This window comes from Zootermopsis nevadensis, unplaced genomic scaffold, assembly GCF_977971745.1.
Source record: "Zootermopsis nevadensis isolate Lab colony 2312 unplaced genomic scaffold, Znev_1.0 Znev_ptg000004l, whole genome shotgun sequence".
NCBI classification, from domain to species: Eukaryota; Metazoa; Arthropoda; class Insecta; order Blattodea; family Termopsidae; genus Zootermopsis; species Zootermopsis nevadensis.
In genome coordinates this window covers 7168207-7195828 of record NW_028259136.1, presented here as the reverse complement: position 1 = coordinate 7195828, position 27622 = coordinate 7168207, and the positions used below count along the sequence as shown (strand labels likewise).

General features: G+C 34.2%; 1 protein-coding gene across 2 annotated transcripts; it reads left to right on the top strand.

Annotated features, from left to right (window-relative positions):
- The first annotated feature begins 341 nt into the window (after window positions 1–341).
- Window positions 342–27595, top strand: Bsg (immunoglobulin domain-containing protein Bsg). Of its 2 annotated transcripts, XM_087343015.1 has the most exons (7): window positions 342–602; window positions 5757–6032; window positions 13635–13919; window positions 15166–15276; window positions 16692–16868; window positions 17855–17990; window positions 18370–27595. In XM_087343015.1, the coding sequence occupies exons 1-7, from the start codon at window positions 506–508 to the stop codon at window positions 18416–18418; spliced, it is 1131 nt and encodes a 376-aa protein (XP_087199141.1). In that variant the 5' UTR covers window positions 342–505; the 3' UTR covers window positions 18419–27595. The 2 variants fall into 2 exon arrangements, with proteins under 2 accessions (XP_087199141.1, XP_087199142.1); XM_087343016.1 differs by lacking the exon at window positions 5757–6032 and having other exon boundaries at window positions 347–602.
- The last annotated feature ends 27 nt before the right edge of the window (window positions 27596–27622 follow it).

The window sequence follows — 27622 nt, the reverse complement described above, 5'->3', positions numbered from 1 at the left end:
AAATTTACATTTGATATTTTAATTTAATTCTTTATATCTTCCAAACAGAAATTTCATTTATCAAATGTTTACATGCCTGTGACTCACATCATCGTAGAACGCTTTCCATTGCATCAATCACTTTGGAGCACAGAATTACATTTGCTTAAATCGTAAATCATGTGTCTCACGGTACACATATTTCCTAAGATCGTCTCTAAAGACTGAATATTCAATCACCATTAAAAACGACTTCATGTGTTCAATTCTGACGTCATTTTGTCATGACGTAATTGAACTAATTCTACTCGCGCATGCCCACATTCCTTTAGCAAAAAATTATACTTATTGTCGTCTGATACAATCATAGCCTTATGCGCCATCTTGCAGACTTGCCTTAGTACATAGTGGGTTGGGTTTGTATAGAGTTATATGGTTCCAAGTTGAGGAAGAAATTAGACTTTCTTTGTAGTTGTTGTTTATTAAGTTTGTGTGTGTGTGTGAACATTCCTCCAGACTAAAAAACATGATAATAACAAGAAATAAAATGGAATCAGCACTACAGTGTTTTTTGTTAAGTGTGTTATTTCTAGGATTTACAAACATCTTTTCTACTGTAGCGGGTGAGCATTAATTATGTTCTGCTTTGGAACTGTGTTTTTAGGGGATGTGTTGATGCTTATGCTTGACTTTGTCTAATTTGAAGTCTACTTTTCCACCCCTTCCTCCTCTTCATTTTGACAGTAAATGGAAACAATGTTCGTACACTAGTCATTAAATATCTGTCCTTGTATTATGGTAATAGCTACATTATTCATTATGGTCACATCTGTGAAGTGTTTGATTATTCTTAAATATTCACTTTCCATCGTTCTGGTAAACTGGAGAGGTTAAATCACATGCACTTAGTAACATTGAAAATGACAATTTCTAAATCACGATTTTCGCAAATCACTAGTTGTTCAGGACAGTGACATTTATTTACAAAATGAGTGTATACATCCTTTTCAGGAATTCAAATGATCTGGGTTTTGTTGTTACTTGATGGGAGTTGATTGATCCCATTTATCCTATTTCTGCTGCCATACACATAACACTGCTTTGCTTTAATTAAGCATGACAGTAAACATGCACCATAATCTTTAATTCAGAGAAATGCCTTATGAGAGAGGCAAATTCATTAAATGTTTTTAGTTACATTTGAAAGCCGGAGTAGCTACCTGAAAGTAGCACATTAAGAATGAGATTGAATCAATGTAGGCATTCTTATTCTGATATAAAATGAAGAAACATTGTTTGTATTTACTAGCACTTGGCCATTACTGATGCTATTTTTTACTTTGGTTTCACATGTAGGTTTTTGTGCTCATTTTTGAAAGTTTCTTTGGTGTATTATAATACAATTTTTGAGGTAAATACGTCTATAGGGAAGGGTCATTCGGCAAAACAGCGTTAGAGAAATGTGTAAGATCCATACCAACAATGTGTAAATATGGACCAACAATGGTCAGCTTTTATATGAACTCCTGCGTGCATAACAATGCTTTACTCCTTTACCTAAGAAACTAATTGTTATGTAATCTGTTTATTTGGCATTGTTGTGTTTCATTACTGCCGTCAATAGTCTGCTTTTGTTATTGCGGAAAGAGGGAGATTTGTTTTGAGTCATTTGGGAACGTTTGCTCCCAAATTTACAGAGATGTTTTCAATTATGGCCATAGAAGGCTGCAATACAATGCCCATAATATGGGTAGGAGATTTTAACATTGATTTAAAGGAGGAGGAAAATCAAAGCTTTGTCACGTTTATGGAGGAAACGTTTAGCTTAATGTTGATGTCAAATCCTCAATGTAGTACTACTAGATCAAAATCTTATATAGATATGGTGTTTGCACGAAATGTTGATCCTCTAAAGTGTACAAATTTTATAATATATTTCAGCTACCACAGACCCATCTTAAGCGTAACTAATTCAAGTTAAATAAGCAATGTCTTAATCAAACTATTTACTCAATTGTAAAGCATGTATAAAGGGAATATTTAGAATAAAGCTAATATATAAGCTTACTTTCATTGTATTTATTGCCTAAATATAATTTAAATACAAAGATGTATTTACGTCAGATTCTCTGGAACTGTGGTTTCACTGTCAATTTTTCTTTTTCATTCCTCATTAAAATCTCTTCTGTTTCAAAGATGGTTGCTCTGCTTCCTTAACCGTGTAATGATATTTGTTGGGTTTGAGGACTGCATAATAGTTAATGTTTTGTGATTCATACGTTAAGATTGAAATATCTTTACTACACAGTTACTGGTTGTATTATAACCACTCTTTGTTTTTTACTTTTTTTTTGGTCTTATTCCTATTTCGTATGGGTTGATGGTTGTATTAGAACTATTAGAGCCTACTGTTAAAGAAATATAAAGTTTGTGATTCATTAGAAGACTTGGATAGGTTATAGATTGGTTTATGTTAGGTTTAGTAAAAAAAGTTAAACTCATATTCAACTGAAAGTGTGTGTTCACCATCTCATTGAGTTGTTCTGTCATGTATACCATGTCTCATCAGGTGGAACCTTGATTTGTGCTGTTTTGAAGTTATGGTTTCACTGAATGCAGGAAAGTTAGTATTGTTTGTGTTTTGTTTGGATATGAAAGTAGCAATAATAAATGGTGATGCTGTGGTACATACGAATTATATGAATGTCACTGTCTCATTTTCTGTGTTAAAGTAAAAATTTGCTACAGCTGTAGAGATTGAGGCTTGATTCAGAGTATTGTACCAAATGCTCATAAAAGTTTATATTGTGCATCTTCCTTGCTATATGCTGTTTCTTTTATTCTGGTTTTTCTGATACCATTATTATATGGTATTTTTAAAATCTTCTTTGTAAGATTGCCTTAATTTTATTGATTATTGTACTTTTCTTGAGGCTGTTTATCTTACTCTCGATGAATTTTAATTTTTTTATTTTTGTCTCATTTGCATTGTTATATTCAGAGTAAGTTAGTTTTAAAAAAAAACATTGTTGGGAGAGAACAGAAGGATTAAATGATGGGTTGGTGGGTACATAGTAGGATTTTGGAGGTCAGGGTGTGGGAAGAGAATTTAAGAATGATTTTGAGGTTTAGATGTGAGTGGCAAGAAGTACAAATGATGTTGGTTTTCTGGATTGTAACACCATAAGAACTTGTAGGTAGATAACAACATATCATACAAATATACTGTCTCCATCTTCAGCCCTGAAGATAGAAACAGTATGTTTCTCCAAAATGCAGGTATCTACCTACGAGTCAGCATGGTGTTAACCCACAAGACCAGCATTGAAGTCTGTACCACCGTAAGAACCTCAGATCTCACAACAAAAGAGTTTTTCTAAATTCAAGAGTAAAAGAAGTAACGTGCAGAAACTAAACAGTTATTTTCTGACGTTTTGTGGTAGTTGTATTATATTTGACAGTACCCAACACATTTTAGATGCTGTGAGAGATGGAGGCGAGAGATCAGCTCCGGCTGCTTTCACTGCATGGATAAAGAGCCCTAGTGCCCATTCTGTGTATTGAATTTTATTGGAATGAACAATTTCGTCTAGATGTAGTGTACATAAACCATTTTTAAGACACGTACATTTGATTTTGATTTATTGCCTGATATGTCTACATGGTATTATCTCAACATTAGCTTAACAGTATAAAAATACAAGTTTGCAATATGGATGATGCACAAGTGTTTGACAGTCCTAAAAATTTCAAGTTTGTACCTTTAATCCTTTTGGATTACACATTGAAATGTTAAGCCAAGCATCTTTTATTATATTTGAAGAATTATTCAGCAGTGGAAAATTACTAGGCCAAACAGGGATGACTATAAACTTTATCTTTCACAAAATAATAGTTAACTCTGTGTTGAGTAGGTTGTCTTGAACAGTTGGCCCTCATCTTATCAAGAAATTTTCTATTATGTAGCTCTTGCTATATCCTACACTGAGCCAGTTCAAACCAGTTCAGTCTAGTCCAGTGAAATATAATGAGTGCCCCAGTCACAGCCTGTTCACAAAGTAATATGGCTGTTGATTAATTGATATTGCATTTCTAAGATAGTGCAGCAGATAATTCTAATATGAAATTCCTGGGTAATTGATATTGCATTTCTAAGATAGTGCAGTAGTTGATTCTAATCTGAAATTCCTAATCTTAAAGATATTCTGTTTTTGTGTTTAATTTAGACATGGTTATTGAAGAACTTATTCAGCCTGTTAACTAATTATGTGCTTTATGATTTCTCAAAATACAACAAACAGAGATTTAAGTGTAGTCTACAGATCATGATTTTTATGCTTTTCTTCTCTTCCTCATCGTTCAGAAGTCGGTGCTGTAGAATGTGTTTACTGTTAGAGGGGAAGAAAAATAATTGTGGGTGGAAAAAATTATTTCATTCATTTATAGCAGTGTTCTGCATCACCCACAGTACACCCTACTTTGTCAAAGACACATGATATCGCTAACCACAGAATTTCACCTTATGAAGTGGGGGTATGAAACTAACATGACGAGAAGAATATATCTGCATGTAAATACTTGCCAAAATGATTGCGGGCATATGAAGAAAAAAAACATTACACATATTGGATACAACTATCAATTATGAAAGAATTCCCATTTCCTAACAATAATGTGCAAATGTACAAATGTGCCATTTCTTATAAAAATTCGTGGCACACTGATTGCCTAACACTGACTTAGAGGACTAAGATGGAGATTTATGTATAAAGATTACTGATCTATTCAACTGGTATTCTGTAACCAAACATAGAGCATGTACTAACAGGTGATCCTCATGGTACTTCTTCAGAGTCACTAAAGGTCCAGTAAACATGAGGCAGGAAATAGATCCAATATTATTCATAGTCTAATTGGTCTTTGACTCAAACTAACAAAAGTGTTGACTTGGTGTTCCTATGAGACCATGTTTGTACAATCAAAACTGCAGAGAATAAGATAGAACCACCACACTATAACTTGTTAATTCATATATTTATTTTGGAACTCTTTTTTACTAAGTGGTACCTCCTGTTCCATGACATTAATGTTTTCCAACTCTGCAAATGTCTATCTTATTGGTGCCGTATTCTTGGTACCACGCAAGACTCCAGAAGTACAGCTTGTTTAATATCCACTTAAAGTCTGTTCGTCCATAGTTTTGCAGTGTATTTCATTTTTAATATTTTGATAGGAAATATTTAAAGAGTTTAAAACCCTAACTTTATATGTTAAATGTTTAGACCTTGGATTCATTTTCTGCACCATACACATGATGATAAATCACATGTAGTATATTTTGGCAGGTTAAAAATTTACCACTCATTTCTGTATACTTTCTCTTGGCGAGTAGGTGAACATATTTTTGGAGCCATGGCACCACATAAAGAGTATCATAAGCCATGTTGCTGTGTTTAAAGTTCCTGATCTCATGCCAAGCAAACCAGTATCTTTGGCATGTGAGGTCTTCATATGTAACAGGTGTACATGTGTGGTATATAGTAGATAATTCATACTGCAAAGTCAGTGATCTTGGCTGGTTTGTTTCCCCATCACCTTTTGCACACAAACATCAATTCTAGGGACCTTCCAGTGTCATCACATAATTGCGTTGAAAGTCTCTATCATAATTTCCTTGTATTACTGATACAAATTTTGATACAGAATATTTGATAGTGGTAGTGTTTTCCATTATCTGTGCTTCTTTTTTCATTATATTGTATTGTTATTGTGTTTAGGAAGTTCTCAAGGGTTATACTCAGGTAATCAAGTGGTGGTAGAAGGTGACACATTTAATATCACTTGTCAAACGGATGTGTTTGCCTTCATCAAATGGCAGAAGGATTCTCGTTCAATTGTTGGTGATTTGCTCAAGCAATATAACGTAACTGAGCACAGAGGTAGTGATACAGTCACCTCTAGTATATCTACTTCTAATGCTCAGATATCCCAATCTGGGAGCTACCGGTGCGGTGCATTTGTGGAAAATAGTTACCACCTCTATGTTTTGAGTGGTAAGGGGAACGTTCATTTTTCGTTTGCCGTGTGTTGATGCTCTAATACGTGTGACATGGCATGACTTGTTTTTTTTGAAAGGTTTATGTTGCGTTGTAGGCTCCTCTTACACTTAAAACATGCTTCTTTTTTGTGAAGTAGCTGTGTAAAGCTGCAAATAACCTAGGAAGATGTTATCATTTCCATCATTCAGTACATGTGCAAAAAAAAAAAATCCTTAAACCAATTAAATTTTGGCTTATGAATAGAACAGCTGTTCTTTTGTTTGGGCATGGTCCTGTGATCCCTCATCTTCCTTTTCCCTCTTCCTGTCTAATGCTGTATCTGTTTCAGTTTTTCCTGATAGCCACAGCAAATCTTAATTCTTTTACCTGTAGAAAATATTCTCAATTACAGAGAAAGTTGTGAAGTGAAATGAAACTTATTTACTACTACTACTACTACCACTACTACTGCTGCTGTTTCTCTTACTACACATAAAACAATTGAATATCATGGCTGAGTAATCAGTGCTCCTACTTTGTATTCATAAAGTCCTGTGTTCGACTTTTATCGCTTTTTTGTTTTTATTTTTATCAGCTTTGTCAGCCTTAATTAAAATAGGCCGTGATTTCTTTCTTTGTTCAGCACACTTTTTAATTAATCATTCACAGTCTTCCTATCATTGGATACATAATAACCTGCCTAGAATTAGTTACAGAATGATTGTGAGATGTTAAAAGAAACTTGGAGGAGTAACAATAGTAAAGCGTGTTGAAAATACAGCTATTCTCGCAACTGTCTTAAGACCTGCAGCCTTTGAATTCATTCATGTTGCCTTCAGTGTTTGTAGCACTATTTGAGAAATGATCCATTTTTTTATTTGGCTGTATGTGCATCATATGCATTAAAAATAGCAGTAATATTTGACATGGTGTTGGATTTCCTTGTATATAATTTCCACATTCCCTTTTTAGATATTGTACGAAATATTTGAAATATTGCTTTTTATGGCTAAAGTGTAAATGGAACAACTTTACAATTTGGTGACTGTGTACTTGAGATTCTTTAGACCACATACACTTGTGTCATATTGCCAAACATGTCACAAATTTGTTGACCAAACTCTTCACTGAATTGTATTTGTTAGAAAATATGAACATGTATATGAATGTAAAAAAAAGATGTTTTAACTCTGCCAATAATGTTACAAGTGTTTGTTGGTGAATAATGTAGCAGTGTGTGTGGGGTGTTGAGGTGTAAATAACTGGTCACTGTATTGTAAAGTATTACAGTTTCTTTTATAATCTTCTAACTTGGAGACAGTGCACTGTAGTTAGTCCTAGGCAACTGTAGTGAGGAGGAGGTGAGATGAAGCAGGTTACCTGCAGACTGACATGTATCCAGCTCATAAGCTTTTGCATTAATACAGTTTGCATGATTCAATTCTTGCTTTGAAGAGTAACAAATACATTGCTGAAGCTACATTATGGTCAGTTTCTAATCCATGGTATACATATAGTTTTGGTTTGATTTTTAGTGTCTTGTAGTTTTTTAATATAAATATGTGTATTTATCATGCTGTCGTTTTGATATTATTGAAGTTTTGTTCTATTGGTATTATCCCTTCACTGATAGGTAATGGTGGTGGTGGTGATTGCATGTAATAAGGAACACTGAAATCACATCAAAGATAATCATATTGCATAATTATCTCTTTGTTCTTTCCAGCATAGTAAAATAGAGTACAATTAAGCAGGTATTGCCCCTCCTGATGTATTAACGTGTAGCAATATGTAATTTAAATACTGAAGAAGAAATGGCTTGTAACAGAGAACACTAGTGTTGTTTGTGGAATTGATAAAGGGATGAAGCTTTGATGCTAAAGCTTATGAAAATAATATTTAAAAATTGACCTCCTGTCACAAAGAAAATACAGCATATATAAAGACTAGTTGCCTAAAGTTGTTTGGGGAAATAATCACTGTTTATTCTGAGAATCACGAGAAACCGATAAATACGCTTCCTGTGAAAAGCGCAAAGTTTCTGATTGTTGGAGCAAGTGGTACATGGAGTTACCACTTGGCATTGCCATTTAATCGTCTTCACAATATTGGATAAAGGATGGAAATTATAAAATTCTTCATCATGTAATTTTGTCCATCCTGTTACTTTCTCTTTCGTATGTCCCGATATTGTTCTCAGCGCATGCAAAAATATATTCTTAATGTGTTTTGTTTTCTAAGTCTGAACTTGATCTTATATTTTTATTACAATATGGTTTGAAAGGTTAATTAGGTTAGTGAACCTTATTTGGATGGAAGCACTTCAAGACAGAATTTTCAAGTGCTTCATTATATTCGTGTTTTTGCCTATTTTAATCATTAGAAGGCTGATTAAGTTGTGAAATATGCTGATAAGACCACCCAGTCATTATGAGGATGAAGCAGACTTCTGATAATTGGTCTGTAAATATGTTTAAATGACCTTCAGATATGGAGCTATAGTTTCTTGGTACTGTAGTCTGTGTAGGTTTTCCCACCTTGTAACGGTCATATTGCACATGTGCTTTCCTGTACTTGTATGAAGTGTGTAAGCACTTGGCTGATACCTTTTCACAAATGAAATATATGATGCAATACAGACTTGGTATGTTAAAAAGTAACTTCATAATAAAAGTCTGTTTTTATATATTCTTTGCTGAGAATGCATTAAATAAATGTTTGATGACTAGGTTATGTCCATCTGCATATTTCATCTCAAAAACTTCAGTAGATTTTGGAGAAAATTAGAATTTGTTTTCTGCGTTAAAAGTTATCTCACAGGTTCTCTCAGTGGTGATTATGAAGGTGACTGACTGTCTACTGGGATGTTGTGCCATGTGCTATGGTGAAACTAACCAGTATTTCAGTGGTGCTTACAGCAAGGAAAAAATTCTGGCAACGCACCATGTTTCTAATACATGACAGGATATGGTTGATTTCTTAGATGTACCTAATAGTGAATGAAAATAATCAAATGTCATACACAACATCATCATTAAATGATGTGTTTACAAATGTTTGATTAAGAGAAATACCAGTTCAGGATTTATTTCCAGGAATTATGAAGTTATTTCCAGTTTTAACCTAGCTGAGTAGCCACAGTGCTTTGTTAACATGAGCTAATGAACATGAATTAGAAAGAATGTGGACAGATGGAGATGTAACATATTTTAAAGAACTCGCTCAGTTGTTTTCATGGACTGAGGAAAATGACAAGAACCTCGAGTCAGAACAGATGGTCAGTGGGTTGCCGTGTAACTTGTCATTGACACATCTTTATTAAATGAACCAAACCAGACCTTTTAAGTGCAGCATCATCTATGATAAGAGCCAGATTAAATGATCAGACCTTGAACTTTGGTCTTCTTCATTGACATGTCCATTTGCTGATGCCATATTGCAATATTTCCCCTCCAACAGCACCGTTCAGACACTGCGGTCATCTGCCGCCATTTGCATAGCGTTATGTGTAATTTTACTGGTGCTTGCTATTCCTTGTTTGTTTTGTCAGCTGTTAAGGCACACCAAGGTTATGAAACTTTAAATTTTAATGATGGTTCTGGTGACATGTGTCACACTGTACTGCATGTTTTACCTTCATTTCAAATGTGGCTTCTATATTCATTGCTCTGATGATGGAGGCAGCAAGGACCTCTGAAACATTGGTAAACTTCTATCAGACTACAAGGTGCTACATGCCAGAAGACGGCCAACTTTGGAATATAAGTCTAGACACAAAGATAGAACTAATCACTGTGTAAATTTGAAGATAATGATGTACTGTAAATGTTTAAAGTTCATATAATTTGTCCTCTTCCTGCAGATCTGTAGATAATAATAGTCATCTAGTTCTTGTGCCAGTAAGAAGAGACTGAACTAAAATTGAATGTACAGAAGTCCTGAAAGTTATATTAGTTGGTTTTATTTATCTACTTATTTTATATTTATCTTTAAAGCAGCACTGCCCCAATCCTAAATCATGATTTTAAATTCTAATACAGAACCTGTTAATCCTAATAAAAGACAACTTTGGAAGGAGATGGTTTTCGAAATATTTTCAGTTGCAAATACATTGCAGTATATTGATTTGATAAATGTAATGTTATGGCTTTCATGTATGTCAGAATGTAGTCCTATTTGGACAACCCTAGGAGCATCTAGTCCTGTGTTAATGTGGATAGAACTTTTCTTTTCTAAGAAGGAATGAGATTCCGGAGCTGTGCCTATCATATCTGAACTGTGTACGTGTTCACCTGCTTGTTTTTGTAAATAAGGGAACATTTATAACTTGCCTGCACCATGAAGCTAGCCAAGTTTACATTACTCCTGTTCAACATTTCTGCTTAGTGTTGGAAGTTAGAGAAATAAACTACTGGACCATGATCATAAAAGTTTTGTCTGTTTTAGTGTTCGTTAAATGTAGGTGATCTACAGATGCCATTGCTTCTTTTTCTTTTGTCAGCTTTCCATGTTGTATAAAAAATATTTCTATTGGTTGCCAATTTTCATTATTCGTTAAGTTATAATCCTTCTTTTTTTTTCTTGTAATGTTTGAATCAGCTGAACAGTTTTTATGGAAATGAATGACAAGTTCATGCTATATGAGGCCTTTACACTACTGTGCCCTGTAACACAGTATCAGTTATGCTGTCTGTGTGTACTTCTACATAGGAATAAACACATTGCAGCATTATTCAGTGTAGGATTAGTATGATGATATTTTCATGAAATATGTGACTCCCATTAAGGTCATTTTTTAGAAGTAATACAGTGAAATGTGAATGCTTTTGTCAGTTTTATAACGAACCATATTAAATTAGATTTTGTGAGTGATGAAGAATGGTTTGATGGTGTCTGAGAACAGGATGCTGGGAAAGATATTTGTATTTAGGAGAGATAAACTAGTAGGTAAGCAGCATAATGAGAGGTTTTATATTTTGTATTTGCCATGGAGCTGTTAATAATAAAATTAACGGAATTCACAGAAGGGAGGTAAACGTAAATCTAACATATGCCTTATGACTGCATGTTTAACTGTCTTTCCCTTTGATGTTAAGGCAGAATTGTTTTGTGTTAGGCAATCCATATAATGTATCACAGCTGCCAGGATGGTGCTAGTTATTTTGGTGGAGCTATTGTAGAAAATTACTACTACTTGCAATATGTACATATGTGTGCATCTGCCATTGTCTCAAATGTGCTACCCTTTGAAATAACAACTGTAGTAGTTTAATAGGAAGTGGGTTTAAAAATGACCTATTCCTGTTCAATGCTAATATTAAAATAGACTTTATAAGCAGTTGGTGATGACGTCAGTTTGAAAAGGGCTGCCACAGCAGTTCCTAATTCTGTGTCTTCAGGAGAGTTCAAGTTTCATTTAAAATCATGGTAGATGTAAATAGGTTCGATGATTGACAGTACTAAGTTGGATATTTTATTTCCTCTTTTTCTGCCTCTCTTACCTTGAGACAGTTTTTTGGTAGCTAGGCTTGTTTGTGTGTCAACACTGCTGCTGCAGTTAATTAATTAATTTTTATTCTGAATTTTGATTATTTTATTTTAATGTGTAACACGGATGTTACTATAAACTCAAATAATTTTTAGTTAGTCATTGTAAACTTGTTTTCAGATGCTTGAAAGTAAACTTTGTAGACAATTTCAAAATAGTTTTATACTCTAGAAGTTGCAGTATACATTTTTGCCACTATCATCTAGCAGTCAATAAGTTGGATGACTAGTTGACCCGTTCAGGCCTTCGTAATCCTGGTGTTTCTTTAAAACTCATTCATGATTCCTTAATACATGATTTGTAATTTCTAATAGTCTGGACGTCTGTCTGTCTCATTGCGTTCTGTCAATATGACAAGTCCTGATTTCCAATATAGGTCCTGTTTTTAGTTCTTTTAATTTGTAATTGTTTCTTTTATATTGCATTTTGCTGTTTTCTCATGAATTCCATTTCAGTTGTAATTTTGGTTTTGTCTTGTGCTTTCATTGCTTAGTTTTTACTCTTTAAAATTTTACTAAAGCTAGAGTATTATAAATTTTTGTTATATCACGTTTCTGAGTTTTTGATAGTTTGAAAATTGTGTTCATAAGGTTGTAACTTTTAAACGTTAATTTTAGCATCTATATCTTGTATATATTTTGTATGGTATTGAGCATCCAGCACGATTAAATACCGACCTACATTTTTATAATTGCAAGTATCACCATATCTTAAAACTGTCTTAGCTGTTGAAGTTAGGATTCTGCTTTGAGAGTTCTTCATCTTCTTCCTCATAACATTTGGTTTGGGTTTGCTCAAGTTATGGAAATTTACGTTCGTTATTTTGGAACATAGATTGTTGTCAGTTGCTGTTTCATAGGGTTGGGTGTTGGTTTTGATGTTTGCATAGACAAATTTTGTTACAGAATGAATTAAAGTGTGGTGCATTTTCTTGTAATGATTTTCTTAGTTTATGTTTGTAATTTTTGCTGGTGAGTGAGACACTTTTCTTATATTCATTTTTAAATCTCTGAGCATTGGTTCCAGGAGTGGAATGCAGTTGACAGTTAATAATAGTATATGTGATCCAAAGAAATACAAAAGTTGGGATATTTGATGGAAGCGCACAATTCTTTGTGCGCAATTGCATTTCTCCCATTGTTACACCCAGTGCAGTTCTCCAGGTGACCCCCCCGCCCTTTTTAAAGCCTATTCTAAATCTATATTTAGGTTGTAATGGAGACAAAACATTAAATAAGAAATTGGTTGTTGTGTTTATTTCTTCACTTCTGGGAGATTGCATTTCAGTTTGAAATTCATTTATGACACTTTGTTATACATTCTGACTGATCATGTCCTTCACATATTGCTGAAACAGAATGAAATCACATTTATTCTGAATATTGTACCATTTAAACTCTTATATTAACATAATTATAGGCCTGTATGAAAAATATTCACGTTATAATTTTGAGTACAAGGTTTGTATTTATATTTTTCATTTCATCATTTCTGTGTTTGTAATTGGATTCAGTGGACTGTAATTTGGTACTTTGTTGATAAACAGTTCTGAGCTGGTTGATGTTTTGATAGCATACTACATCTATATTTCGGAAGTACCCATTTCTAATATAGCTAGCCAACCTGTGGCTGGGTATTTTAGTTTGTTTTTCTGTCTCTCAAGGTGAATATTGAGATGATACATTACCATACGTCTCACAAAATATTGTCATCTTTCCACCATATTGTAATTATATGCAGTTAGAATAATGCTGCGTAGACAAAGTTTCATATATTGGAAAATAATGTCTAATGATCTGATGCCCTCTTCAGACAGACAATTCTCAGAGTTTGCCACTGACCTTCTTAGTATACTTTGTATGTAGGGGCCCATTGGTTAGAATCTTGATTTGAATTATCAGTGTCTAAGTAAAGGCCAGAATAGTAACTTAACCACTTATCATATTTGATTGTTCATAATTATCCTACCATAACTCTTTTAGTGCTGTATAACCATAGAATAACTAAATAAACAAACAATGTGAAGTTTGTGCAGATTTGTAACTTTGTTGTTGTTGTTTATCTTGCAGCGAACTCCATCTCAGTTAACTATGATGTTAATTCGACAAGATACAAGTCTATAACTTTCAAGTTACCACTGGAAATACAATGTAACACCACGGAAAGCAGTACAAGGATGGAATGGTACAAAGATGGTGTAAACATTACAGTTCCAAAAGATAAAAGATTGAAGATAGAGGACAACAAACTTGTGATAGAAGATCCCAAGGATGAAGATGCAGGGAACTATACTTGTAGAGCAGTGCTCACCAAAGGAAATGGCACTATTGGAGAAAGACTTATTGAAGTAATTGGTAAGTCAGAAGGGTCAATCAGTTTGCACAAGTTGTATCTTTTATTCTTGTACAATTTTGTGACCGCTTTTTCTTTAATTTTTAGGTTTGCCGAGGAAGACGGTTTTTGTATTAAGTTTGCCTTCCATTTTAATATAATTATTATATAATTTCCTCCTCTGATTAGACTTTAAAAAATTTGGAATATATGTAATTACATATTTGTATTCCTTAATGACAAGTTTAGGTTACTTACAGATAGTAGCTAAGCAAATGGTCACTTTCCATGCATTTCCATGTTACAGTGCTAGATGCGTTCCATGAAGATATAAACTTAACAGTGAGGCTAATGGACTTTTGTGTGTATTTTTGTTACTTGTAAAACAGACTGTCCTTACCTGGTGGTTATTTTTGCCCCTTTCTGAAGGGATTATCAAGTGAAAATCAGTAAATGATTTAAGTGAACACAGAACAAAAAGCATAATACAGGTCATCATTTAAATTGGCATGTACCCCATAAGTGATGCTCCATTTTTGTTTATAACATCATGTCAATGCTTTATGTTTATGTTTTTTGGTGAAGTGCTGTTCAGACATAATGCACTTTAATGTGTTTGAAATTTGATTTTTAAGGTGGTGTTATAATAAGGTGAGGTTGTTTTTCTTTAAGAATACTAGACAGTGGACAAAGGGTATAAATCCAGCAATACTAAGTTAAGGTATGTCCCAGAGAGAGTATTGGTCATGTTTTTCAAGTGTCATTAGAATGAAATGTCATTAAGTAACATTTAAGTGAGGTATATCTTGTACCAGAGAATTACCAAATGTAAAACATTGAATATCAGTCATGAAAACTTTAATACTATCAGTAGATATACAAGAGATTTGAATATGTCTTCATGGCTGCCAAAAGTTGTGTTAATATAAAAGGAGCAGTGAAAAAACAGATTTAAGAGATGTGAGGGTATGCTTTTTTAACTTTGGTACATATTTTACAGGAATGATATCTCATATGCAGGGGTTAAAATAATTTTTATATGTTGGAAAACTGATGTATTGGAACTGGGTTTATAAACCAAGAACATAGTAATGAAAAGCTTGCATTGATATTGTAGTTTTTTTTTTTATTATTGAGAGCTGGAGACGTTTCATTCTGAATGAGGGATTGCTGGTTTGTTGGCAAGCAATTCCAAGTCTACTTGTCAAGCCATTGCTTGTTTGTATTCAAGTAGTGATGGTCGCGTATTACCGATATATCTGATTGCAGTGAAGCCTCATGTAGGGATGCAGAAGGATGTGACTGTGGTAGAGGGGGAGAAGCTGAAGCTGGAGTGTATGGTGTTTGGCAGACCACTTCCAGAAATTTCATGGACATTTGGCAAGTATCCATATATTCATTTTAAAGTAACAACATGGCGCTGTGCCATTGTGTAAAATTAGCTTACATTTGGTTTAAACTGGTGAATTCTGGATGTTTTAAATACATGACAGTTGCTACAAATAGTTTTTACCTGTGGAGAATGTAATTATAACTATAGCCACATTCTATGCCAATGAATCTCCAGCAGACGTTTAACTTTGACTTTTAACATTTATGCAGGGCACAGTTTTCCTACTTACCATGTTTTATGTTGTCTAATGGAAATACCTTTATCCTCTAGTGATAATACCAACTGTACATATGTCTTGCCTTCTTTATGCACATGAAGGAACAGAACTTAATCAACTTCTGTTGTCAAAATGCTGGAAAAATATTGTGTTATCTGCTGTCAGTAATTCAACCCTTGTGAGGGGTGAGGTTAATTTTGATTACATCCAACTGGAATTTCCTTGTGGCCAAGAAGAACTATGTGAGGGATTTAGCCCATTGTTACTTATAATGCAGTTGAAGACAGTTAATGTAAATGCATGAAGGGTTTCAAATATCTGAATGTAGTGATGGAAAGCCTCCCCATAGAGGTTTACTAAGTAGAACATGTGCTTCTTACAGCGGTGAATGTGAAGATGGCTGTCTTCTGGGTTGTAGCAACTTATAGTCTGATAGAAGGTCACCACTATTTCAGAGATGAAGACAATAGTTTTTTCTTAGGGGCAAGTGTAACTCAATCAGTGTAGTGACTGACTACGGAGTGGATGACCGGGGTTCGATCCCCGAGAATGAGTAGGAGCTATACTGCCTCTCCCCACAAGTGCCTACATGGCATATAGTGGAACAGATTTACTTACTTTACTTTTTATTATTTTTTCTTAAAATTTTAGAGTGGTCATCTTATCAGAAATTTATTTCAAGTGTAAGAGTTGATAAGGTAATTAAAATAAAAAAAGAGATTGATTTCACAATGGTTATCAGATGAGAGTTCTGCTTTTTATCTGTTAAAGAATGTATGTGAATTGGCTCTGTACTTCTGAAGGTGACCCTTTTCTCTCATTTTCTTCAAATTTGTGATTTTAACATATGTTGTGAATCAGTGTAAATCTGATAGAAATAGTTTTTTTGTACCCTGTCATGATTGCCTTTTGATATTGGAAGCTGCAAGGATTAGTACATCCTTATTATAACAATGTGTAGTGGAGGACACATGTTAGTCAGTCCTCAAGTTGTGATTGGTCAGACCAGCATTTAAGTCAGATGTTCTATAAGCTTGTTTTGGTCAGCCATCTGGTTGTAGACCACAGTGTAATATGTGGTCACCTTTTCAAGTGTACCTCAGATTTTTATTATCACTAAACATGAGTGTTGTGTACATTAAACACTGATCACAAGCAATTAACATTGTCATTTTTTTCCCTTAGGTAATGAAACTTTCTACAGAAGTCGCGATCGTGTAATGCTTCAAGAACATAATGGTGTTGCCAACGCACTATTTGTAATCAAGGAAGCAGCGATGGAGGATCGTGGATTATATAGTTGCATTGCAACAAATGCTAATAATTCCACAGATAGTGCTGAAGTAAATGTTAGAGTGAAGGGTAAGAATTGTAACATTATTTGAAGGCTTTTGTCACTGTTTCCAAGGTGGTCCATATGGATAATTCCCAGAGTGTAGGTATGACTGTGGCTCTGAACCAGTTAGCTGCAGTTACCTTGTTAATAAAGTAGTTGTTGCTTATTTATAACTATCATCTCACATTTTTTTTCCTTGACCGCTGAACAAAATAAGCGTCCAAATACCTCTTAGCCTAATATGTAAGAACATGTTTGCAGAGATTTCTGTTGTGAAATATCTTCTTAGTGTATCTGTGAAATTTTCTTCTGGTGAATATTATTAATCTGCTAATGTGTGAAGTACATGAAGGCACATGTACCAGGCCAAGTCAGAACAACAAGAACCCATCATTGGGCCATATCCTTTGCTATTCCCCTTGTCAACAACCTATTTCCCTAACATTGGCTTTATCTTGGCTACATTCTCAGCTGATCATAGCCTCCTGGATTTCAGTTTTCCAGTCTTATTTGGATATTGAAATATAGGAGAGTGCAGAAAGTGAGGCAAGGAATACGTACAGAGTTTTGCTGAGGAAACATTTTTGAAAAATGCCACTTGGAAAACCAAGGAGGAGGGATGGGTCATAGATAAGCATGTTGTGTAGATGGAAGTTGGTTGAAATTGTCTTACAGCTGTCTAGTAGTAGTAGTAGTGGTGTTGAACATTTTGTTTATACTAGCAGAGTGTTATTTTATTTTATTCATTGTTCTGCATCATATTCCAAATTATTTCATACTTATTTATCATGAAGTACAGGGAATTCAGAAGATATATTTAAAAGAAATACCGCTTGTGGGAGACACTATGTTCCCTGCCTTGAAACTAGAATTGAAAATAGTCTTTTAAAATAAAGAATAAAAAATTATACAAGTTTATTATTTTGATAGAATTGGAAGGTTTTAATTCAGGTGCCAGGTTGAGTTAACCTGTTTTGTTATACTGCATTTAGTATTGTTTGTCCTGTCACAGATAAGCTAGCAGCCCTTTGGCCATTCCTTGGCATATGTGCTGAAGTGTTTGTTCTCTGTGCCATTATCTTGATCTACGAGAAGAAACGCAACAAGACAGAGCTGGAAGAAAGTGATACAGATAACAGTCCTGAAACGTAAGTCATTTTATAGTCTCTTATTGACAGGTTAGTATGGTTACAAATGAACTCAATATGGGTTATCAAGGCTGAATTTTTTGCTGGGGATATTGTACTGATTTTAAGCCTATACGTGGGTTCAACTTGTTAAAGTTCAATTGTGAAAGCTGTTGGATTGTAGTGTTCTGGGTTATGGCTCTGTGTACTCTTCTAGGTGGTTACTAGTTTTTTTTTGAAGGATTCTGTCACTTTTATCTGAATATTGCTGCATTGAATTGTAACCCAAAAGACTACAATCAAAATTTTTACTGCCATGTGAACTTCACTTTGCTGAAAATTGCTTTTTTGATACCCTGAATTATAAAAAGCTGACCATGCTCATTGTTTTGTTTTACAGAAAGAACACACCTGACCACGGCAAAGATTCTGTTAGACAGAGGAAATGAATGCAAGTGTCTGCCATAAAGGAAAAAAATAAAATAAACTGTTGGCTTCTTTGTTAATTTTTTAACTTGAAAAAAAGAATAATGTTTTGATGATCACCAAGTTTTTAGTAAAAAATAGGGTAGCTATAAAAATGCATGTTTTGACACTTTAGATCATCTCCCTCCCCTGAGTTTGCAGAGGAATATGAGACAAGGAAATGCACATATAGGATGGCCCTTTATTTCATGTGAATGAAGAACTGCATATTTGTACTTCCAAACCCCCCCCCCCCCCCTCAAAAAAAAAACAACAACAAAGTGTGGTGATGATTTTCTGTTGGGGGAGGGAAATGCACTGTGTACTGATGAGGAAAGTACACCAATGTAATAATTCTGAAACATGATTCTTGTTTATGGTAATTTGTAGGAAGATACACCAAAACATTATGTATATGAATATAAAATAAGTAAACAAACAACTATTAACAGTATAAGAAGACACTATTGCCATATGCGTTTCAACCTCAAGAGGTCATCATCAGTGGCATCAAGGAAATTAATTAATTTAATCAAATGGTTTAAACTGGATTTAGAAATAAATAAGCTATTGATCCGATGGTTCGGTAGCCGTAGATGGTCTGCGGCGAGCTGTGGTTACGTTGTCCGTAGCTAAGTGCATAGTTCTACTCTGTGAATAACAACATCTAGTGCAGTATCGTTTGAAATACTTTTGTGAAACACCTTATTTATTTCTAAATCCAGTTTAAACCACTTGATTAAATGAATTAATTTCCTTGATGCCACTGATGACGACCTCTTAAGGTTGAAACGCGTATGGCACTAATGTCTTTTTTATAGTGTTAATAGTTTGTTTGTTTGCTTATTTTATATTCTAATACACTACACGATATGCAAAGTTTTAAGATTATACCTATGGTTTCCATTTATGGAGACAACTGTAAATGTTTTTTTTTGTTAACTTCTTTAGGCAGAATGTTCTGATGTCTTTTTCTTTTCTTTCTCCCCCCCCCAAAAAAAAAAAATTCTCTGAGCAATTGTGAATACTGTGGTTATCAGTTCTTAGTCTGATATTGTTACCCAATTGATGAATCGTCCTGCCGAGTGAAAGTGACTTGTTGCCACAACAAGGAAGAAGTCTGGGATGTTTCTCATATTGTCCTGTAGAAATTGACTGATGTTTCATAGGTTCTTATTGCCTCCATTATCAGGGTTGTGAGTAAGCTGTACTTTTGCCTTCTCTAGCCTGCTTCTGTATTTTTACCTACTTTTTCCTATGCAGCTTTCTTATCGCCCTCTGAAATATCAGTCGGTTTCTACTAGGCTAACCAGTGTAACATCCCAGAAGACCATCTGCGTACTTGCTGCTGCGAGAACCTGAAATCCAACAACACGGTAGGAGTTTCAGATTTGAAAGTCCCTTTATGTATGTGCATACGAATAATATATATCTCATTTGTTCTGCTCTAGACTTTGCAGTGCTCTTATTGGTTGTGGTTTTGTTGTTGTGCCTCACAAATTACCATTTTGGCACATTTTTTAACATTGTAATATCACCTGTTGTATTGTCTTTGTAGCTTTTTTGAGGGATGGAGGTGGTTGAAGAGGAGAGAATCCATTTCTAGAAGTGAGCTGTTCAAAATATATAAATGTGAATTTTTTCAAGGGTAAGGACCTTAAAGAATTAGTTACTTGTTGAAATATTACCGTTTTATGAGATGGATGAGAAGTTTGTTTTATAACCTAAGACTAATGTATAAAATTGGAAGATAAGGATGGAAATATAATTATAAATATAATAAATTGGATGAACACAAAATTTGGTTCCCAGGAAAGGTGAGTTTTCATTCAGCTTTTATATTTCAGCAGTAACTGCCATTCTAAATCTGAATGCATCATACACTGAAAGATTCCATAGTTTCAATAAAAATATTCTATTTATCAATGAACCTTAAATTTTGATTGCGTCCTGCACACAGAGGTGGAACATAAAACTTGGATGAATGTCATGGATACAGTTGATTACAGTATGTAACTGAATGTGCAATATAAGAATTTTTTGTCAACCCGATTAATACAAGCTTGGCAACCTCCATTCTTCAGTATCATTTGGTATAGTTAAAGTGTGTTTATATTGTGGGATAAATTTGGAGGATTCCAGTTACAGTCATGCTTCATTTTAGTCTCCAGAGCTGGGGCAGATCAGTTATTAAAGTGATTAGTTTCAAGTTGGATGGCTGAGGTTTGATCCCAAGTAGAGCCAAGGACTTTAATTTTTAACTCTAAAGGTTTATGAAAGTGGTGCACTTCGGTTACTTTTTATGTGGACTTTATCCATTGTTCAGTATTCTAAAAATGGTTACTGTTTTCTGGGAGCTGGCTGTGCTCCCATCTTCGGGTGAAAATGCCTATTTTGTTGGGTCTGATGGAATGGGGCTAATCCAGGTACAGCGAAATGGAATTAGCCTCTTCAGTCGGGCACAACAGGTCAGACATTTTAACCTGAACATGGGCACAGAACCAGATTGCGAAACATTGTGGCTTAATTTTTGAATATTGATTGATAAATGAAGTCCAGAGAAATATCAGTATTGAACTTCTTTTTTGCAGTCAGCCCTGAAGCCCATCCAGTCTTGTTATCTGTTGGTTACCAGGGTCTCTTTCCCTAGAATAAGGGATGAGCCATAAGTCCACCATTCATTTCTGTCTAGTGCTGAGGTTAGGCATGTGTGACATTCAGCTGTAAGTGCCTTTGTGGCATGGTGCTTTGTTACACGGAGAACTTGGCCTTATCAGTTGTCTGCTTAAGTTTGCCGTCATGTCCGAAGTATACAGCAGTTAGGCTACTTTTTTTCGGTAATTGTAGGTGATCTGTAGAATATAATAAACACATCAGCTGTATATGAAAGCCTATAAAGCAGCAGTCACAAGTGTGGCCAACAGATTTTTCACTTATACTGAAAATCAGAACTGTAGGTTTGCAGTGTTACATGATTTTTGTCTTGAGTTTTTTACCCTTTTATTTTTCATGCTCATGAAATCTCATATCTAAATATTTTATCCATTCAGTGTTGAGAGTTACTCTCATGTTTTGAAACAGCATCATGAAATATTATTAAACCATTTCCATATGAGTTTTGATTTAAAGAAGATTTTTTGTTAGTATATTGTCATGGTAACATATCATTTATACTGTAGAAAAGCCATGAATAAGTAACTTTTGACTATTAAGACATCTTTAGTCATGTTCATTAATCAAATAAATCCAGAGCAGAAGGGCCTTTGTTTCTCAGCTGTAACATGATGATTAAAACTGAATGTGGTACTGATGCCTGAGAGCTGCGACTGTACAGACTGAAAAGTTATCTGACAGTTTGTCCCATAGTACAGGTTTACCCTAAGCATGTTTTGTTATAGATGTTGCTTCGCTAAAGATGGTATGAATCTGTTATGATTCAGTGTTCTTTGTATGTTTCACTGTGTAGGAACATTGCATGTTACAAAGCCATTTTATTTCATTCGTAGGTCTCTAATTTTTTCAACAAAAGTATTTTGTTTTTATGATGAGAAGAGCACATGTTTGTCAACGCATAAATTTCCCATTTTCAAGACTGGGGATGTGCGCATACTGATAAAGTATGTACTCCATGTGCATGGTATTTTTGTATTGGTACAGTGTGTGTATATGTGTAGATATATTCTGTAAATACCTGTAATATTTTAATTTTTTTGGTTTTCTTCTGGTGTAATGAAATTTGCAACATATTGCACATAAATAAGGTTAATTGTTAATGAATTCTTATTTTATATTTTTATTGATATTCATAAAAGTATAGGAAAATGGGTAGGGGAGTGGGGAGCTAAAATTATAATGTAGTGGTGACACAAGACATTTTGTTATTTTGTGTGGTTTCCTCGATATAGTAAACACATTTTATGACAAAATACCTGCTTATCCTATTCCTTTATCATCTCCAGCCACTTGTGCTTATCTTGGAGGTCCCCAGGGATGGAAACAAATATACAATTTTTCTAGTTGTATGTTTGTGATAATCTCTTCTAGCTGGTAAAGATACATATTGGAAAGTCCTGGTATGAAACCATCCATTTTCTTGCCCTCTTTTTTTTTTGGTGGGGGGGTTGCTTATTCTGTTGCTGGTAATTTTGATCATAGTTCGTATAAAATTAATTTATTAGTCATAGTGTTTTATGCAAAGCTTTTCTTCATTAACCTTTTACATTGAAAACCTAACACTTAACATATTATCTGTAAAAATAACTTTATTTACATTTACAACCATGCAGAACATGGTACATCAATACATAATTCAACATATTGCCAACAGGTCATAAATTGTTATGAGAATTTTTCCACGGGTTCTCACTGGTGAAGCTAACAGGTAGGTTTTTGAAACTTTTAATTGCGATCACACCTAAAAATAGTATTGTCTCCAAACACTTTCTTGTAATATTATAAGAGAGAAATTGCCAAAATTACTGTTACGGAAGCTCCAACATACTGTTTAATCAAAAAATTCCTATAGCAGGGACTCATAATAGTTGATGGGTAAGGGTTGATTATTGCTTCTAAAAATTATAAATTATGAACTAAACCAACAGATCGACTGTTAATGACAAAAATGTATTGTGTACTCTGTTCAGTAGAGAATATGTATAAATGGAGAAGAGAAAATGTAATCCTATTTGTATCATACTTGTAAAACCAAGGCAAGCTAAGAATATTTTCCGTTATATAATTTGGTGATTGGTGTATCTTCCTTTGATGATGCAGAACTCTGATTCGTGGTGCATGATTGGTTCTCAACTTTCCTGTAACATTCATGTAATATAGAAGTGTCAGATCAAAATGTGCAAGAGTAACTGCATACAATGGTTGCAGTATGGAGGTGTTTAGGGATCATTCTTTTTGTGCAATTCAACTACAGCAGTATTGAACATAAAGATGTGTAGATTCAGACAGTTACCTTTATAGGAAATAACTGATGTATCCTGAAAGCGCTCCATTCAACAGTCATGTAATACGAAGTATGCGAGGCACTTTTTATTTCTTTGACACTTTGAGGCATAAATTGAGTGAATTCAGGTACTTAATATGAACACAAATAAGAACAGTGCATCTGAGAGGGAAAAGCAACTAATGCTCAAAATTTATTATTTTGGCAGTTGTGTAATTGTGTGCATGTATATAAATAACAATTGTTTTCTTTGCTCTTTTGATGCTATTGCTTTTATCTGTGCTCATTGTGTAGCTATCTTAGACCATTACATATTATATGACAGAATATCCTTGTGATCAGGGTTGACCAACTTGTGCATTCCCAAGGGCTGTACCCAACTGTGTACAATCATTTTAGGGGCCAACAAAATCATAAGATTAGAAATGGTCTGTAAAGGGATGATACTATAAATATGAAAATCAGCTATGACAGTTAAAGTTCTTTGTTAGAACATACATCAGCTGTGTCTTAACAGTGTTGTGGCTTACAGTGATGGGCTGTGATTCCCGTGGATTTGTGTTTGTTACGTCTGGTTTTCTAGAATTGGCTATAACAGTTTCTTTCCATTAATACAGTGAGTGTTTGGATATTCTATGCAACATAAATGGCTTTGTGCTCAGTCATATTCTTACTGTTCGAAGAGCAGGTAAAGTACTTAAGTTTTGTGGTTCTTTCATGTCATATGACACGAGGTCGATTATATGGATTATAACGGTCAGTTTCATTTCAAGGAACTGTGAAGGGACTTACATTTCAGTGTCTGATTGAAGCCTGACATATGACATATTACTGGGATTTTTTCTTTGGGTTGGAAGGAAACTGTGAATGGCTTTTTTGTAACTTGTTTATAAATGAATTGGAAATCAGAAAACATATTTTATACTTTGCTGAATGCTACAGACGGTACAGTTACTCGTAATAAACAACAGAGAATGGCTGTTACTTGATTATTGTCACTGGCAAAGCATTTGTTTTGATTCATCTGAGGAATGTAGTAAAATGTTATGTAACATACATATTTCTACAAAGGGAAAGGTCTAAGCTTTAATTAGAGGCCTTAAAACAGTTTGGCTGTTGAGATAGGAATGTTGGTCTCTTTTCGCTCAGATATAAATTGCCCCTGCAGGTATTATATCTGTATTGGGATTAGCTAGGAGAATCCTATCCTTACACACTGAATTGCAGCCTTTCATTAATTTGTTTTGTGATATATGTATTTGGTGATGTCAAGATTTTTCTTGCATTGTTTGATGGAACAGTTGTCTTTGGGAAGCCAGATATGGCCCATGTGAATTAATTATGGATTTGAAGCTTCAACCAAGGGTATTTACTTACTTCAAGTTATACATGCTGGGAAACATCCATATTGGCAGACAGTTTAGTGTGTACTTATGATCTAAGATAACTACATAACCACATCTTTAACCAAATGGACCTCTGCAATAAAGAATCAGAAAAAGTAGCACAGGTCTAGCTCTTTTGTTTTAAACAGAAAAGTGGAAAAGGCTATTTATTCTCTTAAATAACAAATTGGCCAAAATGTGATATGAATTTGCTTTAAAATTGTGTGTGTGTTGAAAATTGTTGATGGACCCAATCCTATAGTGAACAAGAGGTAACATTACAAACCCCCCCCAATCTGGAGGATTTAACAATGTGTACCACGTGTGGTGCTTGGGAATCATGTTTCAACGGAAGTGGCATGAGGCTGCTTCTCTGTTCAAAACAAGAAGGCACACCTGCTGGTGTTCGTTGGAGGTTCCTCATAATTGTACATACTTTATTATTAATGTATAAAAGAAACAAAAACCATGTAATTTAAACTAGTTATTTTGTCATTTAAAGTATAGGACTATTAAATAATAATGTATAAAACCACTTTTTATGGAGTAAGTCATGTACACAGTATTTAGTTTATATTTGAAAGTTTGCTATGTCTTTCAACCGCTCTTTTTACAATGTTATATTGTTAAGAAAGATATTCATCAGATAACATTGTTACTTTTTATTATTAGTGTGTGTACTTTATTAACAAGATCATCATCATCGTCATCGTGTCTGTCAGTGCACTATTTTCTTCTATGCATATAAATAATTAAGGAAAAATAATTATAAGTCTGGTTCCAATGTATAGTGCCTCGGTTGTGTTATATCTGCAGTGAAGTGACATAGTATGTTGAGAAAATTGAATAAAATATTGATGCTACGGCAAGTGGAAATGCAGCAACTTCTCTGGATAAACGTGAGGATGAGGGAAATTCTGTGCCTCATTGTTGGTGGCGACGTTTGAAACTTAAGCCTGTCATGAACTTGGATGGTTAAATGAAAGATTGAATATATATACTTACTTGGATTTGCAGTAGTTTATGTGTAAGATGCGTGTTTGGAACATTTGGTCTCTGTGATTTGTGAACACTGAAGTCACTGACTGTCAGTAGCTGTAAGGGTGGTTGGGAAAACTTGCATAACTGTTTTTTAGCGTGTGTTCTTTTCCTATGCTTTTGCAGCTTGTAGATTGAAAGAAAACTTTGGTGTCACATCTTTTTGTGTGGGAAAAATACCCATAAAACATAGCTATTGTTCCCTCTCCTAATGAAAATGTTTTTGATCTCTATTTCTGAAAATCAAAAGTTTTGTTAATGACTGTGGTAAACAAGTATTCAGTTCAAAATGGCTTTTGTTTGAGACATGAGTGACTGAGAATTTTTTTATCTGGCTAAGGGGGTATGAATGTACTTAAAGTAATTAGTAATTAGCTGGTTGGCCATATATGTGAACTGAAATATTATTCAGTCATCCAGCACTTTTGAAGTATTCTTTAAATATCTTTCTCATCGCTTCAAGTCAGTTACGGGTACAGAAGTTTGTTGCGGGTACATCCCATCTTACATCAAGGCACAGAATTCAAGACATTGTTAAACCTGTACATTGAATGAAGGATATAAATGAAGAAGTTGTAGATATAACAGCAGCATCAACAGAATTGTACAAATTATATAGGAGTGTATGCTTGGAAGAGTTACATATTAGGGTCTGTTCAAGTTTAAAAGAAAATCAATTTCTGAGTGACATAATGGTTTCTGTGAAGGCATGCATGAATGATATAAAAAAGGAACAAACTGCATTAAGATACCAAACCGCTAATAATCACCGCCATCAAATACACGTTGTGCGTGTGTCTTGTAAAACTGTAAACTGCCATAGAGAGACAATGGTATGAGAAGTGGCTATGGACTACCTTCACAAGTAAACCAACCTAAAGCTGTTACAAGTAACATTAACTACATGTTTATATTGGGATAGTGACATGCATTATGATCTTAGTACTCTGGTCCAATGCCAGTGCATGTTAAAAGTCTTGCATCATTATTATTAAAACTATATATAGCACTCAGGCTGAGTATATAAGCTATTTTTAACAAAATGCAAGTTCTGTTGAGTTTTTCATCCTGCTGTATATCAAAAGGGGTGAAAGGCATGCTAACAGAAATATCTAAGGAATAAATGGCAAGTAACCAAACATTTAAATTTGAGTGTTTTTCTGCTTCATTTTCCCTCTTTGGTCACAAGGTTATACACATGCACTTCACCCCTCTATTTGAATGTGATATTTCGTAATAGTGTCCATTGCAGGGTGTGTCCTGTAAGGGTATTGGGTTTGTATTGATATTAAATTTACTACAAAATATTTCACTCACTTTCCCTAATTGCTGAAGAGCATTTTGTTAATTTGATGGACATGTGGACTGCACTTTTTCACCATAACTTTCACATCACATCAATAAAATTTTCTTCTAACTACTGTATTGCTGTAATTATACAAATTTAGAAGAAATTGGATTCAAGTCTTTCTATACCTTAGCTTAATAACATAGTTTATTCCAACTGCTAGGTACATCCACTTATTCATCAGTGCAGAAGGAGAGCTTAATGAATGGGTACTAAATATAATATTGTTAAATAGTAATTTGAAGATAGAGGGAATCCCACAATGTGATTTGAACCTTTAAAGAAGCTAAAGATTCAGTTTTAGTGTAATGTGAATAAAAATATAAAAACATTAAAACAATTAAGATGTAGATATCAGGAAATAATAGTGGTGTGTGCAGGTCATGATGCTGTAATGTATACTTATACATTAAATTAAACTGGTTACATATTTGCAGAAGTGTTTAATTTGAAACCTGTC